This window comes from Pocillopora verrucosa, chromosome 12 (assembly GCF_036669915.1).
Source record: "Pocillopora verrucosa isolate sample1 chromosome 12, ASM3666991v2, whole genome shotgun sequence".
Lineage (NCBI taxonomy): Eukaryota > Metazoa > Cnidaria > Anthozoa > Scleractinia > Pocilloporidae > Pocillopora > Pocillopora verrucosa.
The window spans coordinates 7,064,687-7,087,709 of NC_089323.1; the positions used below are offsets into that span (position 1 = coordinate 7,064,687).

Sequence of the window (23,023 nt, forward strand, 5' to 3'; positions counted from 1 at the left end):
TGATCACGTGGATCTTTTAGGAATTGTCATTGGCTAGCAAAGTGAATCCGCCACCTGGCCTGATTGCAATGTTAAGAGAAGAGCACAATTTTATTCTGATTTTTGACCGACTTGTTCTCTGCTTCTGGGCGATGGATACCTAGATCCATGTTCTGATGGTGATATAAATAATGATTTGAGTTCTCTCTATGTAGAAATAATCGACAAGAATCGATCGTACTACAAATGCACGATTTGTGGGCGAAAGTTGTCGAGGAAACTAAGACTCAAAACACACTTGAGTTGTGTTCATGGCAAAGGTGAGAAATAACACAAGCCAATCACAATTTTTAATGCCATTACAAATCGTCTTTTTACCCTCATTTTTATAAAATAAAAGATAGAAGCAAAAATATGTGATTACAGAGGTGCGTTGGAACTCTGGTCCACAAATGGCTATGCACTGTCCGAAGTATAAAACAATTTTGTTGATAGCTGAGTCAGAGAAGAACAACAAGTAAACTTTAGAGCTGTTATTATTTAAGTTTGACTTGCACGTTTCATTTGTATACAAAGAAGGACTTGTATTTTGCACCAAAAATAAAAAAGAAGTAATATTTTTTAGGATGTCCAGTGATTGGGACATTTAAGAAATTAAGTTATGAAAGGAAACTTGGTTGGTACTTCTCACTACTAACAAGTCTTGTTTTGAAAATATTTTCAGATCAAAGTTTCAAATAAAGTAAATTGAAGAGGTCATTTAAAAGTTTTTTTTTTTTCTCAAAGGGAACATTGACTACCCCTGTCTTGTCTGCATGCCAAATGTTTGCGAAATGTGCGGATGATCCACAAGTATTGGAACTCTTACAAAAATGTTTTGTGAGAATAAAAACAGCAATCAGTCACGAAAACAGATTAAAAAACTGAAAAAAGAAACAATAACAACAATCATGAAAAAAAATAAAGATTAATTAGGTGTTGAATTTGTTTGTCTAAGGCATGAAATTTCTACTAAAAATAATGAGAACAAAAAGTCTCTGACAATGTTTGAGGCAACCGAGCTTGACTGTTACAAGGTTTTCTAACAAAGGCAACCAGTAATGTAGGTTAGGGAAGTAACTTATGTTCATAACTAGCAAAGTTCTTTAAGTGTAGGTGACAATGTAACCAAGGAACAGCTGATGAACATTTGGTGATTTTGGCACATCTGTGAACATGAGACATTTTGCACCTCACAATAAAAACTTTTATGATCATGGAATCCAAAAGTCCTTTGAGGTTAGAAAGCAGATTTGTGATATGAGTACATTGGATTAATTGGCAATTTGCATTTAACGTAGTTAAATGCTGCTTCATGAGAAAATCCATACTGATGTGGAGATTTACTAAAACTTTAAGTTTGGATAATAAATTTCATGATCTTTAAGTTATAATCATATACATGTATGTATATCTCTTGGTAAATTTAGTATAGCATACCTTTGATTGAGCCAAAGTTTTAAGCCTCTAAAATTACTCCTTTTCTTAAAACCTTCACATTCAAGATATTGAAATTTATGCAGACCTCAGGGTATTTAAATTGCCTCAAATTCAATTTCCAGAAATTTCTGTAAATTATATAGCTGAGAATTCCTAGGAATTCAAAGTCCTCACAAAACTGGTGTCTTCCTTTCCCAGAAATTCCTAGTAATTCCAAGCTTTTCAAATCAGAGCTTATTTGCATAGTTGAGAATGTTTGAGAATTCCTAGGAATTCCCAGAAAACTGGAAATTCAGTTCCCAAGGGTTATTTGCATAGTTGGGAATTTTTGAGAATTCCAAGGAATTCCCAGAAAACTGGGAATTCAGTTCACAAGGACAGTGTACATTCCTAACAATCAAAAGCTTCTTTAGATCTTGACCATTTGTTTTATTCTGACTAGTAACCTGAAAATTGATTCAAGGGAATGTAGTTTGTAGGGAGAAATTAGATGCCAATCACTCTTAGAGCTCAAAGTGTTATATTTACCTAATGACTGAGATGAGAGATTAAATTCACAAAATATCTAATATCCTTCTTAATCAACTGTTATTAATGATGCTTCTGATGTGTTCTTCCCCCAACAGGTTCAAGCTTTTACTAGTTATCCAGGAGAGGTCAGCTCTCCAGTCATTTACAACAAAACACCAGGTTAGGCTGGAGATATATACTCTATCATGTCTTAAACTGTAAACAGAACCCTGTGCAACTAGCTACATGTACCTTAAAAAATATAATGTTAAACTATTGTTTGATGATCAATATTGTGAGTTTTGTAATTGATTTGATCATTGTACTTGCTCCAGGAGATGTGGCAGAACATACTGGAGTGGACACTGGATCATTGTATGGTGGAGTTTTTGCTGGGATAATAATCTTGGCTTTTGCGATCATCATTATTACTTTAATTATAAGGTAAGATGTCCAGTTTATACTTCCATTTAATTGTAGAAATGACAAATATTTAGATGTGGCTAGGTGGCAGAGATCCATTTGGGTAATAGTCCATTTTACAGTTGCGTGCTTGGTTGCCAAGCCCTTGAACAGGAGTGAGGTTAAGGGTGACCTTGCTATGATACAAATGTTGCTGCTTTTCAAATGTAAATTACTTTGTTATCACCCTAACTAGATACTGGTCTGACTATCACAACATGGTCACCTTCAGCCTCACTCCAAATCAAAGGCTTTGCAACTTAGTACACAACTGTAAAATGGCCTATTGCCACTTTTCTCCACTACATTTGAATTTCCCACAATGTAACAAGATTTCAGATTTCTGGAAGTAGGCATCTTTAGTTTAAGAGAATTGAGAGGTGCTTTGAATGTTGTGATGTTAGTGTGAAGTTTTAACTTGTTTGTGATTGTATGCCAGTTCTGAAACCATGGATGGGGGAAAATTTTAGACTCTTATCAGAGTTCATTGAATTTAATCAACAGAAAACACAGAAGACGAAGAGATTCCACAGAACTCAAGAACAATCGTTATGCTGTGGCTAGCTCTAATGACAATGGGATAGGAGATAAGGACTCTCTAGACTGTGTGCCTGGGATCAAGTATCTTCAAGGGCAACATGGATCAAAAGGTTCGGAATCATGTGTTTAGCTCGTATGGAAAGCTTCTTGATTTGTATTTTGTACAATGCATGCTACAGATCTTCAGTCAAGGATTGTCCCACCATTTGGGATTATGTGATGGGAGATTTATCTGCTGCAATAAGGTGATCAATAGATTTTGCTTAGTGTAGATTTTTTTATTTCAGGATTTTTAGGAGAAATTGCCTCCAAAAACCAGGAAAAAACAAACGCCATTGTGTGCTTGACATAGATATTAAGGCAACATATAGCCTAATTAGATAGTAATTGGAAATTGCTTTATGGTGCCTTGGTCCTAACTTAAAGTGTTAAATTGATTGTAGCATGAAATATAAATTTAATAATCTTAATTCTGTAAGATGAAATTCAATTTTTCCAAAAATATTGTTTATTACAATGAAAGTATCCATGTTTATAATTTGAAATTGATAAACTTCTCTTCGTTATTGCTGTTGTACATACAATGAGAATTGCCATTAAAGCTTTTTACAAGTGCAGAGTTTTGGAAATAATTGATTTAACAAAAAACATGATATTTTAAAAACCCTTATACCAAGTAATGTTAATTACAATACTGGTCAACGTAGTTCAGGTGTAAAGATTCAGTATGGAACTAATGGAACAATAGAAAATGTAAAATTTGGAGAACCCAGCTTCAAATTCATTAGGGTTAAAAATTGGCTGCAACTAACACCTGACTAATAACAAAGGTGTGACCATGACATGGTGCCAGTAGGGAAGTTTGAAATACTATAGTTGGCGGTGAAGCCCAGAGATTCTACTCTTAACTCTTTACACCTCAACATCAGTATTCGTATTCTCCAAACTGTGCTCGTAAAATTTTCCATGATACTGACAATATCAGAATTTGTTTGGCAATTGAGAGCCTCTTAAATTGGAGATCATTTTCTCTTAGGGATTAATGGGTTTAAGGTTTCCTCTGGAAAATTTTGTGACAGCCACTGGATTAGTTGAAAGGTCAAACCTTTCTTAATAGCAATTATAATTGATAAAACAGTTCCATTGTAGAACATTGTTTTTTTTTCTTAATTAATGTTTGCAAGACTTTAAAGTTCTCAGATGAAGGAACCCAACTTCTGATGGGTCGATTGAAAAGAATAAACAATTCACTCCAATATGAGGAATATAAGAATATATTGATAAATATTCTAAATAATGATTCTTTTAAATTTTTAATTTATCAAATGATTGTTTAATTATCAAATTTGCGATAATTTACCTGAACACTGTAGAATTTGATCTTAGAGTGAATTATCCCATTTGTGAATAAAATGCTGTGTTGCAGTAAAAGTATACTTAAATGAGGCTCCTTGATATTACAAACAACAGGAATTGAACTGCTTTAAATAATGAATAAATTTGCACTTTATTAAACAAATTTTATTATCCATCATTGTCTTATTTGAATGAACCACAAGAAACCTTTTATTTTCAGTTATTCATTGCAGTGAGTTATAGAAGGTGCCAACTGTTGCATTCCTGTTGAAATAGAAGAGATATTGACATACACACAAATCAAGAATGCTGAAACTTTTGCGGTTGGACAAAGTTGTGTCGCTAATTCTCCCTGTACACTTTCTACGAACCTTGATTGACTTTAAAAATTTTACAAACAGGTAGAAGTAACTTTAAACTTTACTTGTGATTTAAAGCAAGTAAGAAATGAAATCTATGATAAAAATGTTCTAAAAGGCCTTAAAAACCAAAGAGCCCTTAAAACAAGATGGTGTTTTCAGCAATAAAGTAGAGTAAATTTGTATAAATTTAAAATCCGTATCATCTAACAAACAGTAGTGGTCGGGTGTATTCGCTGAAGAAAAATACATTAAACTTAAGACCCAGTTGGCCAATCTGAATGACCCACATGGCAATTCAGGTAAAGCTTAGGTTTAAAGGTTAAAATAGCCTTTTCCGGGAGAAGAGTGCACAAAAAAGACAGTCAATCTTGGAGAAAGAATACCTTTATTTCTGTGGAGAAAAAATGCTGATCAATCAGTCTGGTTAGTCAGTTGATTACCACACTCTGGTGTCACACACTTTCCACCCAGTCGTTTGGTCTTCACCAAATCCAAAAATTCAAAGGGATGCCAATCGTTTTTTTAGAGTTATCATATTAACCTTAAACTTATAGCTAAAGTTTGAAAAATTCATCTACCTTTGAGCGATGAAAATGTGTATACTTTTTTTTTAAGTCAGGCAGATCCTGCAGTCATTATGATGGGTGATATAGAAATCACTGGACGTTCCTAAATGGATGTATCACGTGTTACATAAAATCTTGTTTCATTTAATTTGCAGATGTAGTGGGTCCAGGAAAGTTTGTAACAATCAAACCCATTCCTATTGAAAAGCTGAGAGAATACTGTGAAATCAATCAAGCTGATGGCAACAAGGCATTTAGAGAAGAGTTTGTGGTGAGTTAGTAGCTAAGGGTGAATTTCTACAGAAGTCATTTTTGCCAATAGATAAACGTCATCCTCTGAGAATGATCGCTCATCATTACACTTGGTCGTCAGTTCTCTTCAAGGATTTCGGTTTGAGCTCGAGGGGGCAGACGAGAAATTGGAGGTTGCGAGGTGAAAAAGAAGGGGAACTGAGGAGAGTAACAGAGGACTTCCTTTAACCCAGACTCTTGCCGTTTTTCGCTCTCTTTTTTTTTCCTCATTTCCATTGACCAAGAACTTGTCTCCGGCAGCTTATTAACCTACTCGTTGGGTCAAACCCCACTTATTGTTATAAGCTGTACGCTGAATCATAACTTCTGATTTTTTTGTTGATTTTCCAACTGCAGTCCATCCGGGTACCAGGAAACTTCACATGGGAGAGCAGCCAGAGACCAGAAAATAAAGCCAAGAACAGATACAAGAACATTATTCCATGCAAGTCCAGTATACCATATAACCAGAAGCTAATCTCTATAATTTAACTAAAAGTGGCCCAAAATTACCAACAAAAAAAAAAAAGAAGAAAGAAAGAAAGCCAGAGAGGGGAGAGAGGGTTCTGCCCCTACCCCCTACCCCCTACCCCCTACCCCCTACCCCTTATCACTACCGAATCTCAGTTACTCAGGTATTTCGTTATGACTATTTCTTGGGTCATACAATTATTTATTTCCGTTAAGAATTAAGATAATTTCCCTTTCCTTTTGTTACAGGAACAAAATGAAACGTGGCAGGCACTGCGTATGATACGCATAAGAATATACCACACAGGTGAATAGTGCTTTTCGCCCACGCTGATTGGCTAGTTCGAAAGCGCTTAGGGAGTACTATTCACCTCCCGCGCAGCCGAAGAGACAAAATCGCGCGTCAAAAATTTAATTTCTAACATTTTTGGTGTACTGAAATAGAGAAACTATATTTTTGGTTGCTGTGTGGTATATAATAAAACAATTATTCACCTCAGTGTTAAGTGAAAGTGGTGGATATTTACCTCGCCGCTTCGTGGCTCGGTGAATATCCACTACTATTCACCTCCACTTCGGTAAATAATTGGTAACTATCTGAAAGAGTGTATATTTGTCGGGCATTAGGCTTTTTGATAAACTTCACGTCAGGCCAACCGTTACAATTGTGTTGCTCTTCTTTGACTCATTTGCAGATGACCACACGAGGGTGCAATTAGTGGAGTTGGATGGTTATCCAGGAAGTGATTACATCAATGCCAACTTCATTGATGTAAGTACAACAACAAAAATAACAACCGTAACGATATGTTTAAACCTTTATTCCTCTACAATGATCGGTATCTAATTTTTCCTCTCGTGATCATTGCCAAATCAAAACTTCAGGCCATGAGGATTAAGGAAATGATTGCCAACTACAGAAGCTCTTGATTATTAAGTATTCTCTCTGTCAGTTCGATAGGAATTATGTCGTGCACAGCATGGTGAATATTCAAACTGATATTTGGGTGTTATGAGCGTTGGACTAAGGTGTGAGGTTTGAAGCAGTTATAGCAACGATAACAATTGTACACAGTTGCAAAAATAAGGTTGTGAAGTATCTCCCATGAGTTGCACTCAGGTCTCTCCCGGCCTGACAATGTTAACTGGACTACCTGATAAGTTCCTTATTGACTATTATTTGTTTATTTTTTATTTTTAGGGTTACAATCATCACTGCAAGTTCATTGCTACACAAGGTTTGAGTTTCTTTGTGTTCTTTCTGCTTCGATGGAACAACCTACCTTTGCCATGGGAATGTCCCACTCGATTGCCATCAATGATGCTGAACGTTCACTCATAATATTTACTTGAGCAGTTGGGTTTTTGTCATGGATTCTAGGACGCTACCAATTATTAAGGAATTTTTGTAAAGTAAATGTAGGCTGGACGCCAACGAAATGATCCCCCACCCAGTTTTGCTCGTTTGAGATCAAAAGCTATCAGAGACGGACGTGGGTTATGAGGCGTTAACGAGGCCTTTATTTTTCCTTTCACCTGAGGTTTGACCTCAGGACTCGACAACAGCTCTTGACCATAGTGCCACATATGGGGTACGAGACAATTCTCTGACCCACCCACCCCCCCTCTTTTGCCATTCCGCTCCGCGCTGGCAATTTCTAATCACGTCTTCTACATACATTTCAGGTCCTGTTGCTAGCACATTTGGAGACTTCTGGCGAACGGTCTGGGACCAAGGCGTTTGTATCATTGTCATGGTTACAAACATGGTGGAAGGAGGACGGGTAGGTTAAACTACATTTAAACTGAACTTTATTTTGATAGTATGACAGAGACTGGGCCTGAACGTAGTTGAGCTTTGATTGACACTGCACGCCAGTGCAGTGATGCTTGTCGCCTTAGAGGGAGTGTTTTTTCCTAAGAAAAGGTATAAGAGAACAAAAAACGTTTTTTTTTTATAGCAAGAAAACCTGTGATTGTGACTTTGGGATACTAAACTCCTACTGCCACCAAGGCAATCCCGATAAATACATAGGTCATATGTAGAAAGAACCACTCAGAATGCAAGTAGAATTTTAAATCAAGAATACTTGTCTTTAGATAAAGTGTCTGAAGTATTGGCCGAGCGCCAGTCCAGAAATGTACGGTCCTGTCCTGGTTTCTCCGGGTGATGAGGAAGAACTTGCTGACTATGTGATTAGAAAGTTTTCTGTTCAGATGGTGAGTTTGTTTTGGATTATTTGTACCTACGTTGCTTTCAGTGAGATGGTCAGTGAGCCTATATGAGTCCGTGAATGATTTATTCAGTTGAGTCAGCCAGTCATTGAGTCAGTCTCTGAGGAGGTCAGCCAGACAGTTAGTCGGTGAGTCAGTCGGTCAGTCTGTCAATCAGCTAGTGAGCCAGTCGATCAGTCACTCTATGAGTCAGCCAGTCAGTTAGTCAGACAATAAGTTAGTGACTAAAACAGTCAGTCAGCGGTGAGTCAGTCAGTTAGTCGTTCTGTCAATCCGTTTGTGATTCAATGATTTCTTGGACAGTTGAAGTCTGAGATCTGTGAGCTCGTTTTAAAGTACGTGTGTAAAAAAAGTACAAGATATCTACCCAGCTACATAGGATAATACAGGGAAACTGCGAGTTGACTAAGGTGCATATAAGCTAGAATACTGACTTTCCTTCTTATCTTTCTTAGACCTCAGACACAGCCGAGTATCGCGCCCGTGAGGTGATACAGTATCACTTCACGGCTTGGCCTGATCAGGGGGTCCCTACCCACGCAACCTCCTTGCTTGCTTTCCTGAAGAAGGTCCGTGCCTCTGTGCCAGAGGATTCTGGGCCCATTTTGACCCACTGCAGGTAATGAGATGGGACATTGGAAATAATTTTTCGCAGCTGTCGTCCGTTACGCTCTAACGACAGCCACAGAAATGAGTCGAAACATTGCGGCGAGGTAGACGGGCAAAGTTCCCTTGAAAAATAGACGAAGAGGAAAATTGTTTTTTAAATTTGCGTTTAACCTGTTTTATATTTTGTATTGGAAGTTTTTGTATCCTTCTTCCTCTTCGTAGAGACACTGTTGTTATGATAAAAGATATTTATTGGCCTGTGCCATTTATTTTGCAGTGCTGGTGTAGGACGCACTGGGACATACATTGTACTTGACGCCATGTTGGACCAAATAGATGCTGAGGGGGTGGTAGACATCTATGGTTTTGTCTGTCATATCCGTCAACAGAGAAGCGCCATGGTGCAGACAGAGGTATGACATAATTTAACGCGGGGGGGGGGGGGGGGGAAGGGATCGGAGGAATTTAGTTGTGTCACTTAAAATATACTTAAAGGAGAACTGAAGTCCAAATTCATGTAATTTTTTTCACCGTGTATCGTACATTTATGTATGATGGAACAAATTTCCGTCATTTTTTTTCCCTCTAACGACAGTTTTCATCCAGAAAACGAAGGGTTTTTAGTGATAATTGGCTCGACATTTGACTGTGGTACGTCGGCTCAGAACACGAATGTCAGCGGTTCTTTTTGTAGCGTGTGACGTAGGTTATGGGGATGAAGGTAAACACAGCAAGAAACAGGCAAGTTGAATTCAGAACTGCGGCTTGCTCGTGGGAAAGAATTTGTGGTTTTCCAGGAGTAAAGATTGTGCAAGGTGAAGCAAAAAATGATTCAATCGCCTCTCATATAAGAAAATTGGTCTTCTGTCCAGGGATTGTGTAAGAGAAAAATATTTTGGCTTTCGTAACCCTGTGTCTCTGAAACGTAGTTACGTGTCCAGATCATGTGCGGCGCATCTTTTATACTTGGATTGACCTCGATGTTTTCGGAATAGGGTCTCCACTTTAATTTTTCTTACATACTGGTAATTTAAGATATTTCATCTTCCATTCTGTTTCCCATTTTTTGTTATTTACCTTTTTTAACATTAGTTTGCAACGCGTTTGTAGTCTGGATTTTGCAATGGCATGTACGATAACGCACGCTGTTAACAATGTCGCAAGAAGTCCAAAACGAAATAAAATTTTGAAATTCGTGTTGAACTTTGGTTTATAAGTTTTCTATAATGGGTTAAATTCTTGGCTTACGCAAGAAAGGATGTACAAATACGGAAGCCCGAGTTGTTTGAGTTTATTCTTCTATCTGTTCTTGGCGGTTGAGTAGCCCTCGTTGCTATATTTACTTCGATTACTTTCGAGCTAAAAAATGGTATACTGCGCGGCGTTCGATTGTAACAACGACTCGAGGTACACAACTGGTATATCCTACCATTGCTTTCCGAGGGATGAAGCTCTACGATCACAGTGGCTGGCAAAGATCTCACGAGCGGATCTGGTCGTTTCGAAAAACTCCAGGCTGTGCTCAGAACATTTTACACCTGACTGCTACGAACGAGACTTGAAAGCAGAAATTCTTGGTTTGAAACCCAGATCTACGCTAAAACCAGGTGCAATACCCACGGTTTTTTCGCATCGGAGACCATCAAAAAGACCTCGACTTTCATCGGAGAAACGTTCAGAAGAGAAAGTCAGAAAAGAAGTAAGTGAATCGCGAATTACTCTCTTGTATCTGGGTTGGGTTGTTGCAAAGCTTGGGTTGTTGCAAACTCTTGAAGCTGCTCATCATTTATGCATGATTGATACAAAAAAAAAATTGAAAGGTGAATGCAGTTTGAGGGCAATAACAATTTATATCTTAAGGGATATCACCCGAATAGGTTCCATTGAGAAACATTAAATTTTCACAGAAAAGTATTTCTTCTCCTTAAGCAAAACAATATCCTGCCATGGAATTCCTTCTAGTTTCATGTTTTTTTTTTCTGAGTCATCTTTGTACTTCATCTCTCCTGAAAATGTTTGACCAGTAGGTAAACAAAATTAAATTGTTTCAGAATAAAGTGATTATTCTTTAATTCTAGGAACATTATACCTGTCCCTTGTTAACTAGCAGGTGAATAAAATTAGTACAAATAGACTATATGTAAGTTGTGGATATTATTCTTTAAATAATGAATTCTTTTAACCTTCTTTACCTCTATGTGAATAAAAACTTAATACAACTGGAAATTCTAAGTTAAAACCAGTGCAGGCTTTCAACCAAAGGAGGGCAGGGTCAGGTGTTATATTTTCCAAGAAAATCCCATTGAATCGTTGTGTAACCATATAGTAGCATAGTTTATCCCTCATACCCACATTTTTCATTCTCTCAAAGGGTCACTAACCCATACCATAACAGAGTTAATATTTTTTCTGTTATAGTATATAGCCTCTATCACTGCACAACCTAGTTGTGGAATTGAAGAACATGCAGCTTCAGCTTTAGAACAGCCTGCACCTGTTGATGTAGTGAATTGTGGAGCAAGTACATCAACCTCAGACAGCCCATCATATCCATTCCCACATGATTTAGGGCCTAAAAGCACGTTGGTTGAGTCACAAGCAGTGCAGGTGAATTTGCCAAACAAGGGTGTGGATTTTGGGATCCAAGTCAATCTTCGTGGTCTTCATTTAATGATGAAATCTACTGACACCCAAGTCGAGGTTGATGTTTCAGAAAGCAGCACCCAGACTGAAGAGGTATTCCTTCCTGAAATTGAAGATAACAAGGGAGAAGCAACTGAAGCTGCTGCTTCCCCAGAAGTCTCTCCAAGAAAAGATGGCATCTACCTTCCCACAAAACAGGAAGATTCAGATGATTCGAACTTGTCAGGATCAGACAACGAACACCAAGGGGAAACAAAATGCGAAAAGCCACAGGATGATACCAAATACATTGTATTTAAACAAGAGCTATTTAAATTGTTTAAGTACTGTCCTGAGTGTGGTGCAGTTGTGATTAAGAGGAACCAATCCACACAAGGAAGCCAACTATTTGTCACCCTAGAATGTACGAATAATCATAAGTACTCCTGGCAAAGCCAGCCAATGCTTGAGGGGATGGCAGCTGGAAATTTGTTGCTGTCATCATCTATTTTGCTCAGTGGCTCTACCTTTACAAAAGTAGCATCTTTGGCAGATATCTTAAATTTGAAAATTTTCAGTGAGAAAACATTTTATAATATTCAAAACAAGTACTTATTACCCGTAATCAATGAGTTCTGGCTTAAAGAACAAAATTCCACTTTTTCTGAGGTAGGGGGGCGAGATCTGTGGCTTTCAGGGGATGGGCGTTGTGACAGTCCTGGCCATAATGCAAAATATGGGACATATACCATGATTGATCAGAAAACTGATAAGATTGTTGACTTCAAGGTTGTTCAGGTCAGTGAAGTAAATAATAGCAATGCCATGGAAAGAGAGGGTTTTAAACGCTGTATGGAAAACATCTATGAAAAAGGGGGGAAAATTATGGTTGTTGCAACTGACCGTCATGTGGGCATTAGGGCTGACATGAAAAGAAATTTCCCTGAAGTTGATCATCAATTTGATGTGTGGCACCTTTCCAAGAGTATAACTAAAAAGTTAACTGAAAAAGCAAAGAAGAGAGAATGTGCTGATCTCTCTCTCTGGATCAGATCCATCTCAAACCACCTTTGGTGGTGTGCCAAAACATGTGGGGGAGACAAGGAGATGTTGAGAGAGAAGTGGATATCCATTGTCTATCACACTGCCAATATCCACTCCTGGGATTCAGCTGACCTGTATGAGGAATGTGCCCACCAACCAATCCCTCCAGCTATCGCAAGAACTAAAAGGTGGCTTAGACCTGGCTCCTCTGCTCATAATGCATTGAAGGAGGTTGTATTCGATAAAAATCTGTTGAAGGACATTCAGCAACTAACACTAAGTTGTCATACTGGCAATTTAGAGGTGTACCATAGTGTGCAGACCAAATATGCACCCAAACGGCAGCACTTCTCTTATAATGGCATGGTTGCTCGAACTCAGTTGGCAGCCCTAGACCATAATGCCAACACTGGTAGACAACAAGCCACTGTATCCAGGGGTGCCAACCAAGGGGAGCTGCAATATAAGGTGGTGTTTCCGAAAAATACAAAAGAATGGGTGGCGAAGCCCATATTTGAGAAGACAACCAATTATCATCTCAAGCCAATGCTTAATGCCATTGTAGAGAGAAAATGCTTAAAACCACAAGAGAGGAGTGCAACAGTCACAGCACCACACATTCCTGTAAACATTGCCAGCAAACCCCGCCCTCCTAAAGTAGATGTCATTGCTAATCATACTTCGAGATTTTTGAATAATTAAATACAACAACTTTGTCAATAACACAATCAAATGAAAATAAAAGCAATCATCGTAGCAAAAAGCAATCAAAGTTAGGTTTGAGGTTTATTTCATTCAGGCCACGCAGCTATCCCTGGCAATGTGGATAATTTAATAACTGCAGTAGGGATGACATTCGTTTGGCTCTGCATGGCTTTTGACTGAATCACTATGCAGAAATGTGTTAGTAATTCATATCCTCGATAAGTAATTGTATATTTCACGCAAATTTTAGAAAGAAACCGTAACATAAGGAAAGAAGAGCCTCTGGTGTTATACACGCAAAGGATATGTTACTAATCATTATTAAAGGACATTACGGATAAAGTTCAAAGTTCCAGATCTGCTTCTCGAAACCCCACGTAATTACCACTCTCTTCTGGAAATGTTTTACGTATGGCCGTGACGACGCATGCTGGCACGATTCTCCGCCGGTTTTTTCCTAATACCCCATGTGCCCACCAAGTAAATTGTCTGTAGGCTGCCAAACGCCAAGTTCTAGAGAACAAGAGGATATAAAGTCACAAAAGCGATTGACTTAATTACGCGTACAAAATAAGAAAGAAAAAGACAGTTTACCTGTTGACGATAGGGTCGGGAATTGGATTGAGCCGCGCATTGTGGATAGCAACCAATGCCGTGCTCAAAACATCCGTGTCCAGGCACACAATACCAAATTTCGGATGTTCTGTTATACATCTAACACCTATCAAGAAGAAAAAAGTCTTAACATTTTATTTCCCTCACTGTTTCAATAATTTTCATCCATCAGACCTTGTAATTGCAATTACAACTAAGATCGAGTTTGCAATTGTCCACCTTTTGTCACTCTTAGCAGAGAAGCGGTCGCTTCAAACAAAATACTCGTGAGAATAATCACATAATAAGTACAAACCTGAATTGTCGAACTTTTGATTAAGCTCCTCTAGTTCTTGGCAGCAGTAACATTCATTTGCCACCGGCATAAGCGCACAAGCGCCGCACAAACACCATTCGGTGTTTCCCATCCTCGAAGTATTGTCTTCTTCGTGGGCTTCTACCTCCTGTCCTACACTCTCTTCCTGAGGTGGTTCTTCTCCAGGCTGATATACTGGTTCGAACTGAAATGGTTCTATTCCGCTCATAACGAAGGGTCGACGAAGACGCAATTTGTATTAAAACTTAGCTGAACGATAACACGTTCTTAATTGATCCCCATAACATACGTCACAGGCTCATTTGGAAGACCGCTGATTTAAAATTGGTGCCCACGGTTTGAAAGCCGAAACAGCGCGAAAATACAAACTTTAAAGAAATATTTCTCCAAGGTAAGACACATTTAGCACAAATAACGCTTGAAATCGAGAATTTCGTCACTTTGGCTATCGAAAGAAATTAACTCAATTTTTGGCTTCAGTTCTCCTTTAATGCCCATAGGCTCTAGAATAAAAGACTCTCAGACCCCCCCTCGATAAATATTGACTGATCCCCTTGTCTGCCCTTAAAACCATGAGAACCCCCACCCCCCATGAATACTGACTGATCACCGTCCGTTTCCGTTGAAAACCATGTGATCCCCCTCCCTCTTCCTCTCAATAGAAAGGTCCTCAGGCCCCCCCTCACGTGCGATAAATAATGACTGGTTCCTTTGGAAGGACTTCTGATATAATGATTTCTTAGACGTGGACGGTTTTATTTATTTATTCATTTGTTTAATCTTTCTACGACAGGCCCAGTACGTATTTATCCATGACGCTCTGGTGGAGTATGTCACATGTGGCAGTACAGAATTTGCAGTGCGTGACCTACCAGAGAATTTGCGTGTTCTTAACACCATTGATCCAGACAGTGGAGATTCGCTTCTGGTGGTGGAATTCAAGGTATTAAACTTCTTTAAACCAGTAGATTTCGTGGAGTTTTGAGAGGGTCTTCCGACCGATCTGGGGATGCAGAGGTTTTGATGTTTCACCGTTCAGGAGACAATACAGCTCCTTCTGATCATAATGTTTGATTCAGCAGTAATCTGCTGCGAGAATTTTGATTCTTGTGACACTTAGTATTTAAGGGCGATCTTTCATCAATTTCTTAAGGGTGTAAACCGATGTTATTTTGGAAACTTAAACTTCTTTAATAAGGGATGAAAGAAGCTCAAGGCTTCATCTTAATAGTTTTGTACGGATATACATAGGCATACTGAGCAAACAATAGCTAAGGAATTGAAAGTGCTTTTATTCCTTTTCCTGGTTTGTCTCGTTTCGAAGGCGCTTTGTGAAGAAGAGTTTTCGCTTGCAGTATTTTATTAATAGTAGTAGCAATGTTTTACTACTATGTACTCATTGGTTGATGTTATCATGCAGAACCTTGGCCTGGGTGACTCAGATTACGATTCATTCATCAGCGCCTCTCAGCCTGAAAATAAATCCAAGAACAGATTTGCCATACTCCCATGTAAGTTGAAATAATTTGTAGGGAGTCTTATTTATAAAGAAATTAAAGGCACTCGCCCAGGAGATTTAATGAGATGCACGGATTCGAATTTCGTCGAAGCCTGGATTTTTTCAGGTTTTTGTTTTGCAATTGTTAAAGCTCATTCCATCTGCGCGGATCATTTCTTTGCTTTATTTCTGTACCAGAAGTTCAATACAATTTATTTCTTTAAAAATTGAGAATAAAATAGATTGCCTTAAACGTAATATACATTACCTTTATATGGTTCTATTTTCTCTCCAGTTGATCGGTCGAGAGTAAAACTGTGGCCTTTCACGGGTATGGTGGGGTCTGATTACATAAACGCAAGTTTTGTAGACGTGAGTACATCATTATTCAAATAATAATTGTTAATAATTATATCAAAAGCATAGACTAGCAGGTAGTGAAACCTTTACACCCCAACATCAGTATGTATATTCTCCACACTGTTTCCTCCACACATTTCTTAAGGTGAGATGAACGACAGCTTTCCAAGTTAATGATCATTTTCTTTATTCTCGTGACCTTAATGTCTGCTTTAGGGGTGAGATTGTGGGGAGAAATTAGATGCTAATCACTCTCAGGAGTCAAAGGGTTAAACTTATATAGGCGGGTCATGTTTTAACTATTAAATATGATGCATCGAAGGCAAAAGAAAAGAAAGAGAGAAAATAAGGATAAGAAGAAAATGAGATTAAAGTTTGGAACCGAAGTTACGCGTAATTGTGTTCATCATTTATTTAAAACATCTACACGCCTACGGTATTAAACGTGAGTAGGAAAGTACATATTAGAGAACGAAAACTTACAAATAAACTCACAATACGGCAAAATATATACCTTAACGGTGCATAGCTTTACAGGAGAAAAACGAAAACGACGACGCTGCTTTTCACAAAGTGGATATGAACATTGGTCCACAGGACTAAATTTTTACTCAAAACGCGACAAATTACTCGACTTAATTACGTACATCACGCAACGATACAAACATCAACCACAAGTACGCAATACAACTAATGAAACATACAAACACTCACTGGTAATTAACACGTAAACACAATAAACACAGGAAACGGTTTGACAATAAGTTTCGCGATTACAGATATGATCAGAATCAGAGGGTTATCCTGGTACAACACCGAATTTTCTTGACTGGTTTGAAAACCAGAGAGATAGGAAGAACTCACGCTTAGCCTTCGGGTTTCGGTTTGTACTACAAGTGCCCATAAATGTTTTTGGCAGTTGTGTGTTGTTTTCATTCCAACCACACCGTCTCCGTTGTTTTTTTTTCTATCTGTTTTAGAGTTTCCAGCAGCGCGAGGCATTCATTGCCACTCAGGCCCCGTTGGATACTACGGTCGTTGATTTCTGGCGAATGACCTGGGAATATGAAGCTAATTGCATTGTCATGTTATGCACACAGAACGAGAGAGAAGAGGTTTGGGAGTTGATTTTTGTTTTAAGTCTGATATCTAATTGGGTGCAATTTCTACTCAACGTTTCCTTAATTTTTTGTTGGCGGGCTACTTGGCTTTAGTGCAGACTTCTCTTTAATTTTCAGTTGTCTGTGTGTTTGTTGGTTTGTTTGCATGATTTACCTGATTTGCTGCATTCATTTGTCGTTTTCAGGGAATCTGTGCATCTTATTTGCCTCACAAAGAGGAGTTCATTGTTTATGGTTTGTTGATGATCGAGATTGAAGCGGAAGATCTGAGAAATGGTTTCTGTAGAAGACAACTGAAAATTACGAACACAAAGGTGAAAAAATAAACATTTTCTTTTTGCGTTCGTTACGATGGAAAGAAAACTTAGGAAAACTATATGGGTGTGTTTGCTGTATTGTGCGTAACTTGATGTCTATGGTTTGAAGAACCTATGCCGTTACTGTTCCAGTAAATTGACCAGTAATGAAACCTCCATACAGGAAACAGCGGTTGATACCATCAGCCGCTGTTTCCTGAGGACTGGAAAAAGTGTCTCCAGAACAGAGTTGTCTCAGTAGAGAACGTAGCATATAAGCGACGTATAACTCACCGCCGGGGTTAACCCTTTACACCCTAACATCAGTGTTCATATTCTCCTTACTGCCTCTATACATTTCCTGAAGCGCTGACAAGGAGAATTTGTTGAAAGATCAAGAGCTTTATGAGTTGGTGATCACTTCCTTAATTCTCATGACCTTAATGTTTGATTCAGGGGTGATATTGTGAGGAGAAATTAGAAGCTGGTCACTCTTAGGGGTTAAAGGGTTAAGGCTCGAAAAAGGACCCTTGGATAACAAGTTCCACGCGCCAGCGATCAAGCCAGCTTTTCTTCATGAGTTCTTAACGGTGCCTCATGATAGTTCACTTTTTCCGACTGTCTGTCATTATTACTTTGGTTTTGGTCGCACGACACTAATTGAAACACGCTCACGATAGCTTTAAACATCGTATTCGATAACATCGTAGCTTGCAGAGCTGGCGTAATTGTGGCGAGCGAGGGCTCGGAATTTTCTTGGTGAAAGTAATAGCGGCCATTTTTTAATTTTACAGAAGCGGAAGGCTGGGAAGAGAAAGAAATTTGAATCAAGGGGGTGAAAGACGGTCTAAAGGAAGGAGAGGGGTGGGGGCTGGGTTAATAGAAATTCACCCCTTTCTCCGCCCCCCTTACCCTTACCGTCCACTCTAGCTCTAAATCAAACATGGCCGGTCGAATAGCCGATCGCGAGCTTGCAACATTAAATTGCCTTAAAAGGCACCTTCCCTAGAGGGCAATAATATCGTGATTCAATGCTTTCTCTTGCAGAGCGGTGAAGAGCGCACCCTTTATCATTTTCATTTCACGGACTGGGCAGAGCGCTCAATTCCTCTTAATGGTGTCGGGCTTCTTGACATGATGAAATGTATCACAAGGGTGCAGCAGCAGACAGGCAATGGACCAATAGTCGTCCACTGCAGGTAAACCCTTTGAAAGTATCACATGAGACGGATCAATGTCAGTATCTGAGCAACTGTGCACCTACCCCTCCCTTAACCCAACATTAATCCTAACTTGTTATGAGTTGACTGTTTTCGGGTTAGGGGAGGGGTAGGTGTGTAGTTCTTCTAATAATGAGACGGATCAATGTCAGTAACTGAGCAACTGCGCACCTACCCCTCCCTAAACCCAACATTAATCCTAACTTGTTATGAGTTGACTGTTTTCGGGTTAGGGGAGGGGTAGGTGTGTAGTTCTTCTAATAATGACATTGATCCCATCAAATCTGGTAATTTTGACCATTCTCTGGATTGACACCAATTTCTTCAAATGTTCCATCTGCAAAATAAGATGAGTTCGTGCAATTTTTAGATCCACATCTATGTTGAATTTAAAAATCATCCGCTGGAAAATGCGCAGTCCCACGTTGCTTAAGGCGTCAACAGGCTCATTTATTTTGTTGTCAGTGTTCTAGTTCTAAACTTCGCAAATTTGAATATTTAGAGCAGCGAACTAAGATTTTGCTCACTGGCTTAAATTGAATTGCGAATGGCAGTTTTGATAGTTTCAACTAAATATTTTCAGGAAACATAAACACGTGGCTCATTGAACGTTGTCTAGTACGGAAATATTTTATAATTTGGTTATTATTCCATAATAAGCAAAGGAAACGAATTTCATCTCTGGTTCCCTCTCTTCTAGTGATGGAAGTGGTCGTACTGGCACTTTCTGCGCTATTAATATAGCGCTGGAGCGGGTCAAACTTGATGGTTCAGTAGACATGTTTCAGACCGTACGGCGCTTGCGTACTCAGAGACCTCTAATGGTACAGACAGCGGTAAGGAAAATCAAATAATGTTACTCTTTATTCCGATAAGCATCTTAAACGTCGTGTGACTCTGAGGGGGAATATAATAACGGCTGAAACGAAGTTTACGACCGTAATCTTCTTTTTCTTGTACGAATCCATGCCACGATGTGTCACGTTCTTTTTTTTCGCTTTAGAAAAGAAGTGATAAATTGAAGGAAACGATAAAATGAAATAATGGCAAGAAAGCAAATATTTAAAACATAACGATAAGCAGTTTAGGAATAAGGACGCTTTTAAATGAAGAAGATCAAGAGGGATTGTAAAAAACAAATTTGAAGAATTTGTTCAAAATATTTGCAAGAAGCACACGACAGAGCCGCTTGTAAAGATGCTTTAAGATGTGATTAAAAAGATAATTTTTTGCATGAAAATGATCAGTTAAAGCCTAAGATGATTACTGATGAGCAGAGTGGGGTGGGATTATTGATGAGCAAAAGGGCGTAAGGTGTATAATACCTCTTTCAGACCCTTGCCCTTCTCTCCATTCTCGTCTCTAGCCAACAATTACTTTCTCTAGGTTATTTAAGTTCAATTTGCTCCTTGCTATTTTGTGACCCATTTCCCCTTGCTCCTTGTCACAAGGTGGAACCTTGAAAAGCATGTTGCTGTTACCCAGCGCTGTCGATCCTCGACACAGTTTTGTACAATTTATGCCAGGTGGAACTACTAAATTAAAGTTTTTGAATGCATAATCATTAGGTAATTGATTTCTGTGGATACACTTTATTATTCTTGTCATATCGGCATCTTGCTAATCTTTGACTGTCTTTTCCATTACAGGAGCAGTACAAGTTCTGTTACGAAATGGTACGATTGTTTGTGGACTCCTTCAGCGATTATGCGAACTTCAAGTGATGCGAAAATACTGGAATATCTTCACAAACAAGACAAGTGCTATACAAAGTGTTGCACATTACGTGAGGCCTCTTGTCTCAGAGAGCTTGTAGAGCCCTTTAACATTATTTATGAAAAAGATTCACTGCCCTTTTGTTGGAGAATTCAGCACTATTTCTCATCGGATAGAGAGAACAGACAACTCAAGAAATGGATATAGTGATCTTTTATTCTCGATGAATGACACACCCCCAAAATAACCCTGTACGGAAAGAGAAAATAACGAAGTGAAGTTCATGAGTTGTTGGCAGTGGTTCTTTGAAGTTAAAATGTGCTTCCCAAGTGCACTTAAAAGGAAAGGAACGATTGTTTCGATCACGGTATTAATTTTGTTTCTGCAATAACGTTTAATTCTCATGGGTATTTTCTTGGAAAAGTGATGTAATAGTTAAGATATTTTAAAATTGGTGCTAAATTGCTCAGACGCATAATTCTAGAATCTCTGTAATTACAACTGGACCTCACTTGACTTTTCCACGGTTTCATTAGGGTTTCATCCCTTTACAAGCGCTCGGGATGTCCCGGTAGAAAAAGTTTTCCCTTGATAATTGTTGGGATGTTCTGACAGCAAGTCAAGGGATATTTTTGTGTAGTGCTATTTTTAATGTAATATTTTGTATAGCTTCAAAGAAGGCATGCGCGAAAATCTTTTCATTTTTGATGCTATTACTTATTTTATTCATCCAATTGTATAAAGGCTTTCAGTCGAAGAGAACAAAAGGGTATTTTTATAAGAGTTATTTCTTTTGTAGCAAGAACTTTTTTCAACAGTCGTCAAATTTACAAGATGCAAACGACACATAGAAGTGTAGAATACCTTTGTAGACAGAATTTGTAACACATACTAGTGCATAAGGTATTTTTGCAGCATGTAGAAACTTCAAGCCTATGACTCCGATGGAGAGCCGTAGTTTTTTCGCAATTTCTCTCACGAATTATTTTTCATTAAACAAATTCGGAGCCATTGAATATGCATCGCTCCATATTTGAGTCTTGGGAAGTTTTCATGGTAGTATTCTGTGCTTCAGACTCGTTTCCAGTCATGAGGAAGGTTTAGAGGAAAGCGCATAGCATCAGGGGAAAACGTAATCTTAGCGTCCTTTTCAGCATAACATGCAATGTTAATTATTAAGACAACCCCTTACCCCCAGCTTTGCTGCCATTCGGTAGCAAATGGTATGACTTTGTCCTCAAAACAATATAGCAATAGATTCCAGACTAATTTTCAAGGTCCAAATTCCCACTCTGCAAAATATGGCTTAGTCTTAAACCTTCAAATCTTTTTACCACTTCGGTTCTGGATTACAAAAGCATTTTAGTAATCTAAAAAGTGGTGCCCAAGTTTGGTAGGTCTGGTAACTCTTGTTCGTCACTATAAAGAGAACAAAATCGAATAAATATACTTCGAAATCATTAATTGTATCAGTTGTATGTGCTGTAGCTTAGAGAGCGAATTCTGCTGCGGAAAACAATAGGGCTCTTTTGTCTGTTATTTTGTTTACCAAAAACATGGTTCGTGCAGAACCTGTCGATCAAGATCGCTCATGAAAAAGCTAAAACATCCACTTTGAGCGTCACCTTCGTTTGATGCCCCGCATTCCGCTCGTTGTGTAGCTTTTCGCGCATGCTAAAGAAAGTATTGGCCCGAACGGACTCGCGCGATAGATGACCAAATTCTCTCAGCCACGGAGCTGCGTTGCACGCGTTCAACGCGACGTGATACCGTAAACAACTCGGAGTTTTCTTTACATTATTTGTTCTTTAAATCGATCTTTATCTTTGAGACGCGAATCTTCAATTATAAATTTCTTTTTGAGAATTTATGATAAGCATCATTAAACAAAAGGAATGGAGATTGGACAGAAACCCAAAAATATTGTGAATGGCTTGGATTGTATACGATCTGTTGAAAAACACGAGACGTGAGAACAGTTAGAGTCCATTGGCTGTTTGATTTATTTCAATTATTAAGTCAACATTAGTGGCTAGATCCATAGGTAACTGACACACTCTTACGGTCTGGGAAATCATCATCTCGTTACTCAACGAAGTTACCGAAAATCCGCAACATGCGCCTTACCCATAATGTCAACAAGCGCCCCCGTCACCCCGTCTTTCACTTCCTCACATAGAAAGATCAAGCTGTTTCTGTTTCTATCCGCTCCAACTTGAATCAGTACAGGAAAATTGTTTCATTTCACTTCCTGTTTTTTCTATTTCCAGGTGCTTGCTTTTCTTTTAATTTTTGTCTAAATTGCTGCGCCCTTGGTGTACGCTGTTAACTTCCCAGGAACAACTAGACCGTTCTCTGAAATGTTTACTGTTAAATCCCACTTATTTTTATCATTTTATCATCAATAAGGACACTGGTGCTTGTTCTAGGAAATATCGCATTTGGACATGTTTCAAGGTCATAATTACACGCGAGGTGAATGCGACCTTAAAACGCAAGTTTTGATAAAAAATAATTAATATTGTGCTATCAAACACCACATTTCAAGGTAAAATGATTTTAAGTCAGTTGCAAGAACGTACTGGTTAGAATTTGAGTTTAAACTTGTTAAAAACCATTAACCAGTAACCACAACTGCTTCAAGAGGACT

The 23,023-nt window shown here is 38.5% G+C and overlaps 2 protein-coding genes across 5 annotated transcripts; one reads left to right on the top strand and one right to left on the bottom strand.

Annotated features, from left to right (window-relative positions):
- Nucleotides 1-70: 70 nt before the first annotated feature.
- Nucleotides 71-21,833, top strand: LOC136277298 (receptor-type tyrosine-protein phosphatase alpha-like). Of its 3 annotated transcripts, XM_066159196.1 has the most exons (21): nt 71-299; nt 2,085-2,148; nt 2,304-2,412; nt 2,935-3,080; nt 5,410-5,525; nt 5,903-5,990; nt 6,712-6,788; nt 7,218-7,254; nt 7,703-7,800; nt 8,117-8,236; nt 8,707-8,870; nt 9,138-9,273; nt 14,956-15,105; nt 15,583-15,673; nt 15,956-16,032; nt 17,001-17,135; nt 17,327-17,455; nt 18,485-18,636; nt 19,358-19,493; nt 20,307-20,325; nt 20,381-21,833. In XM_066159196.1, exons 1-21 carry the CDS (start codon nt 291-293, stop codon nt 20,578-20,580), a joined length of 2,253 nt encoding a protein of 750 aa, XP_066015293.1. In that variant the 5' UTR covers nt 71-290; the 3' UTR covers nt 20,581-21,833. The 3 variants fall into 3 exon arrangements, with proteins under 3 accessions (XP_066015293.1, XP_066015294.1, XP_066015295.1); XM_066159197.1 differs by having other exon boundaries at nt 20,307-20,522; XM_066159198.1 differs by lacking the exons at nt 71-299; nt 2,085-2,148; nt 2,304-2,412; ... (1 more) ...; nt 5,410-5,525; nt 5,903-5,990 and adding an exon at nt 6,272-6,323.
- LOC131778717 (P2X purinoceptor 7-like) lies at nt 10,796-14,417 on the bottom strand. 2 transcript variants are annotated; one of them, XM_066159850.1, is made up of 3 exons: nt 14,142-14,417; nt 13,826-13,952; nt 10,796-11,899 (listed from the first exon to the last, which is right to left on the bottom strand). In XM_066159850.1, the coding sequence occupies exons 1-3, from the start codon at nt 14,368-14,370 to the stop codon at nt 11,683-11,685; spliced, it is 573 nt and encodes a 190-aa protein (XP_066015947.1). In that variant the 5' UTR covers nt 14,371-14,417; the 3' UTR covers nt 10,796-11,682. The 2 variants fall into 2 exon arrangements, with proteins under 2 accessions (XP_066015947.1, XP_058951136.1); XM_059095153.2 differs by lacking the exon at nt 10,796-11,899 and adding an exon at nt 13,272-13,744.
- Nucleotides 21,834-23,023: the final 1,190 nt, after the last annotated feature.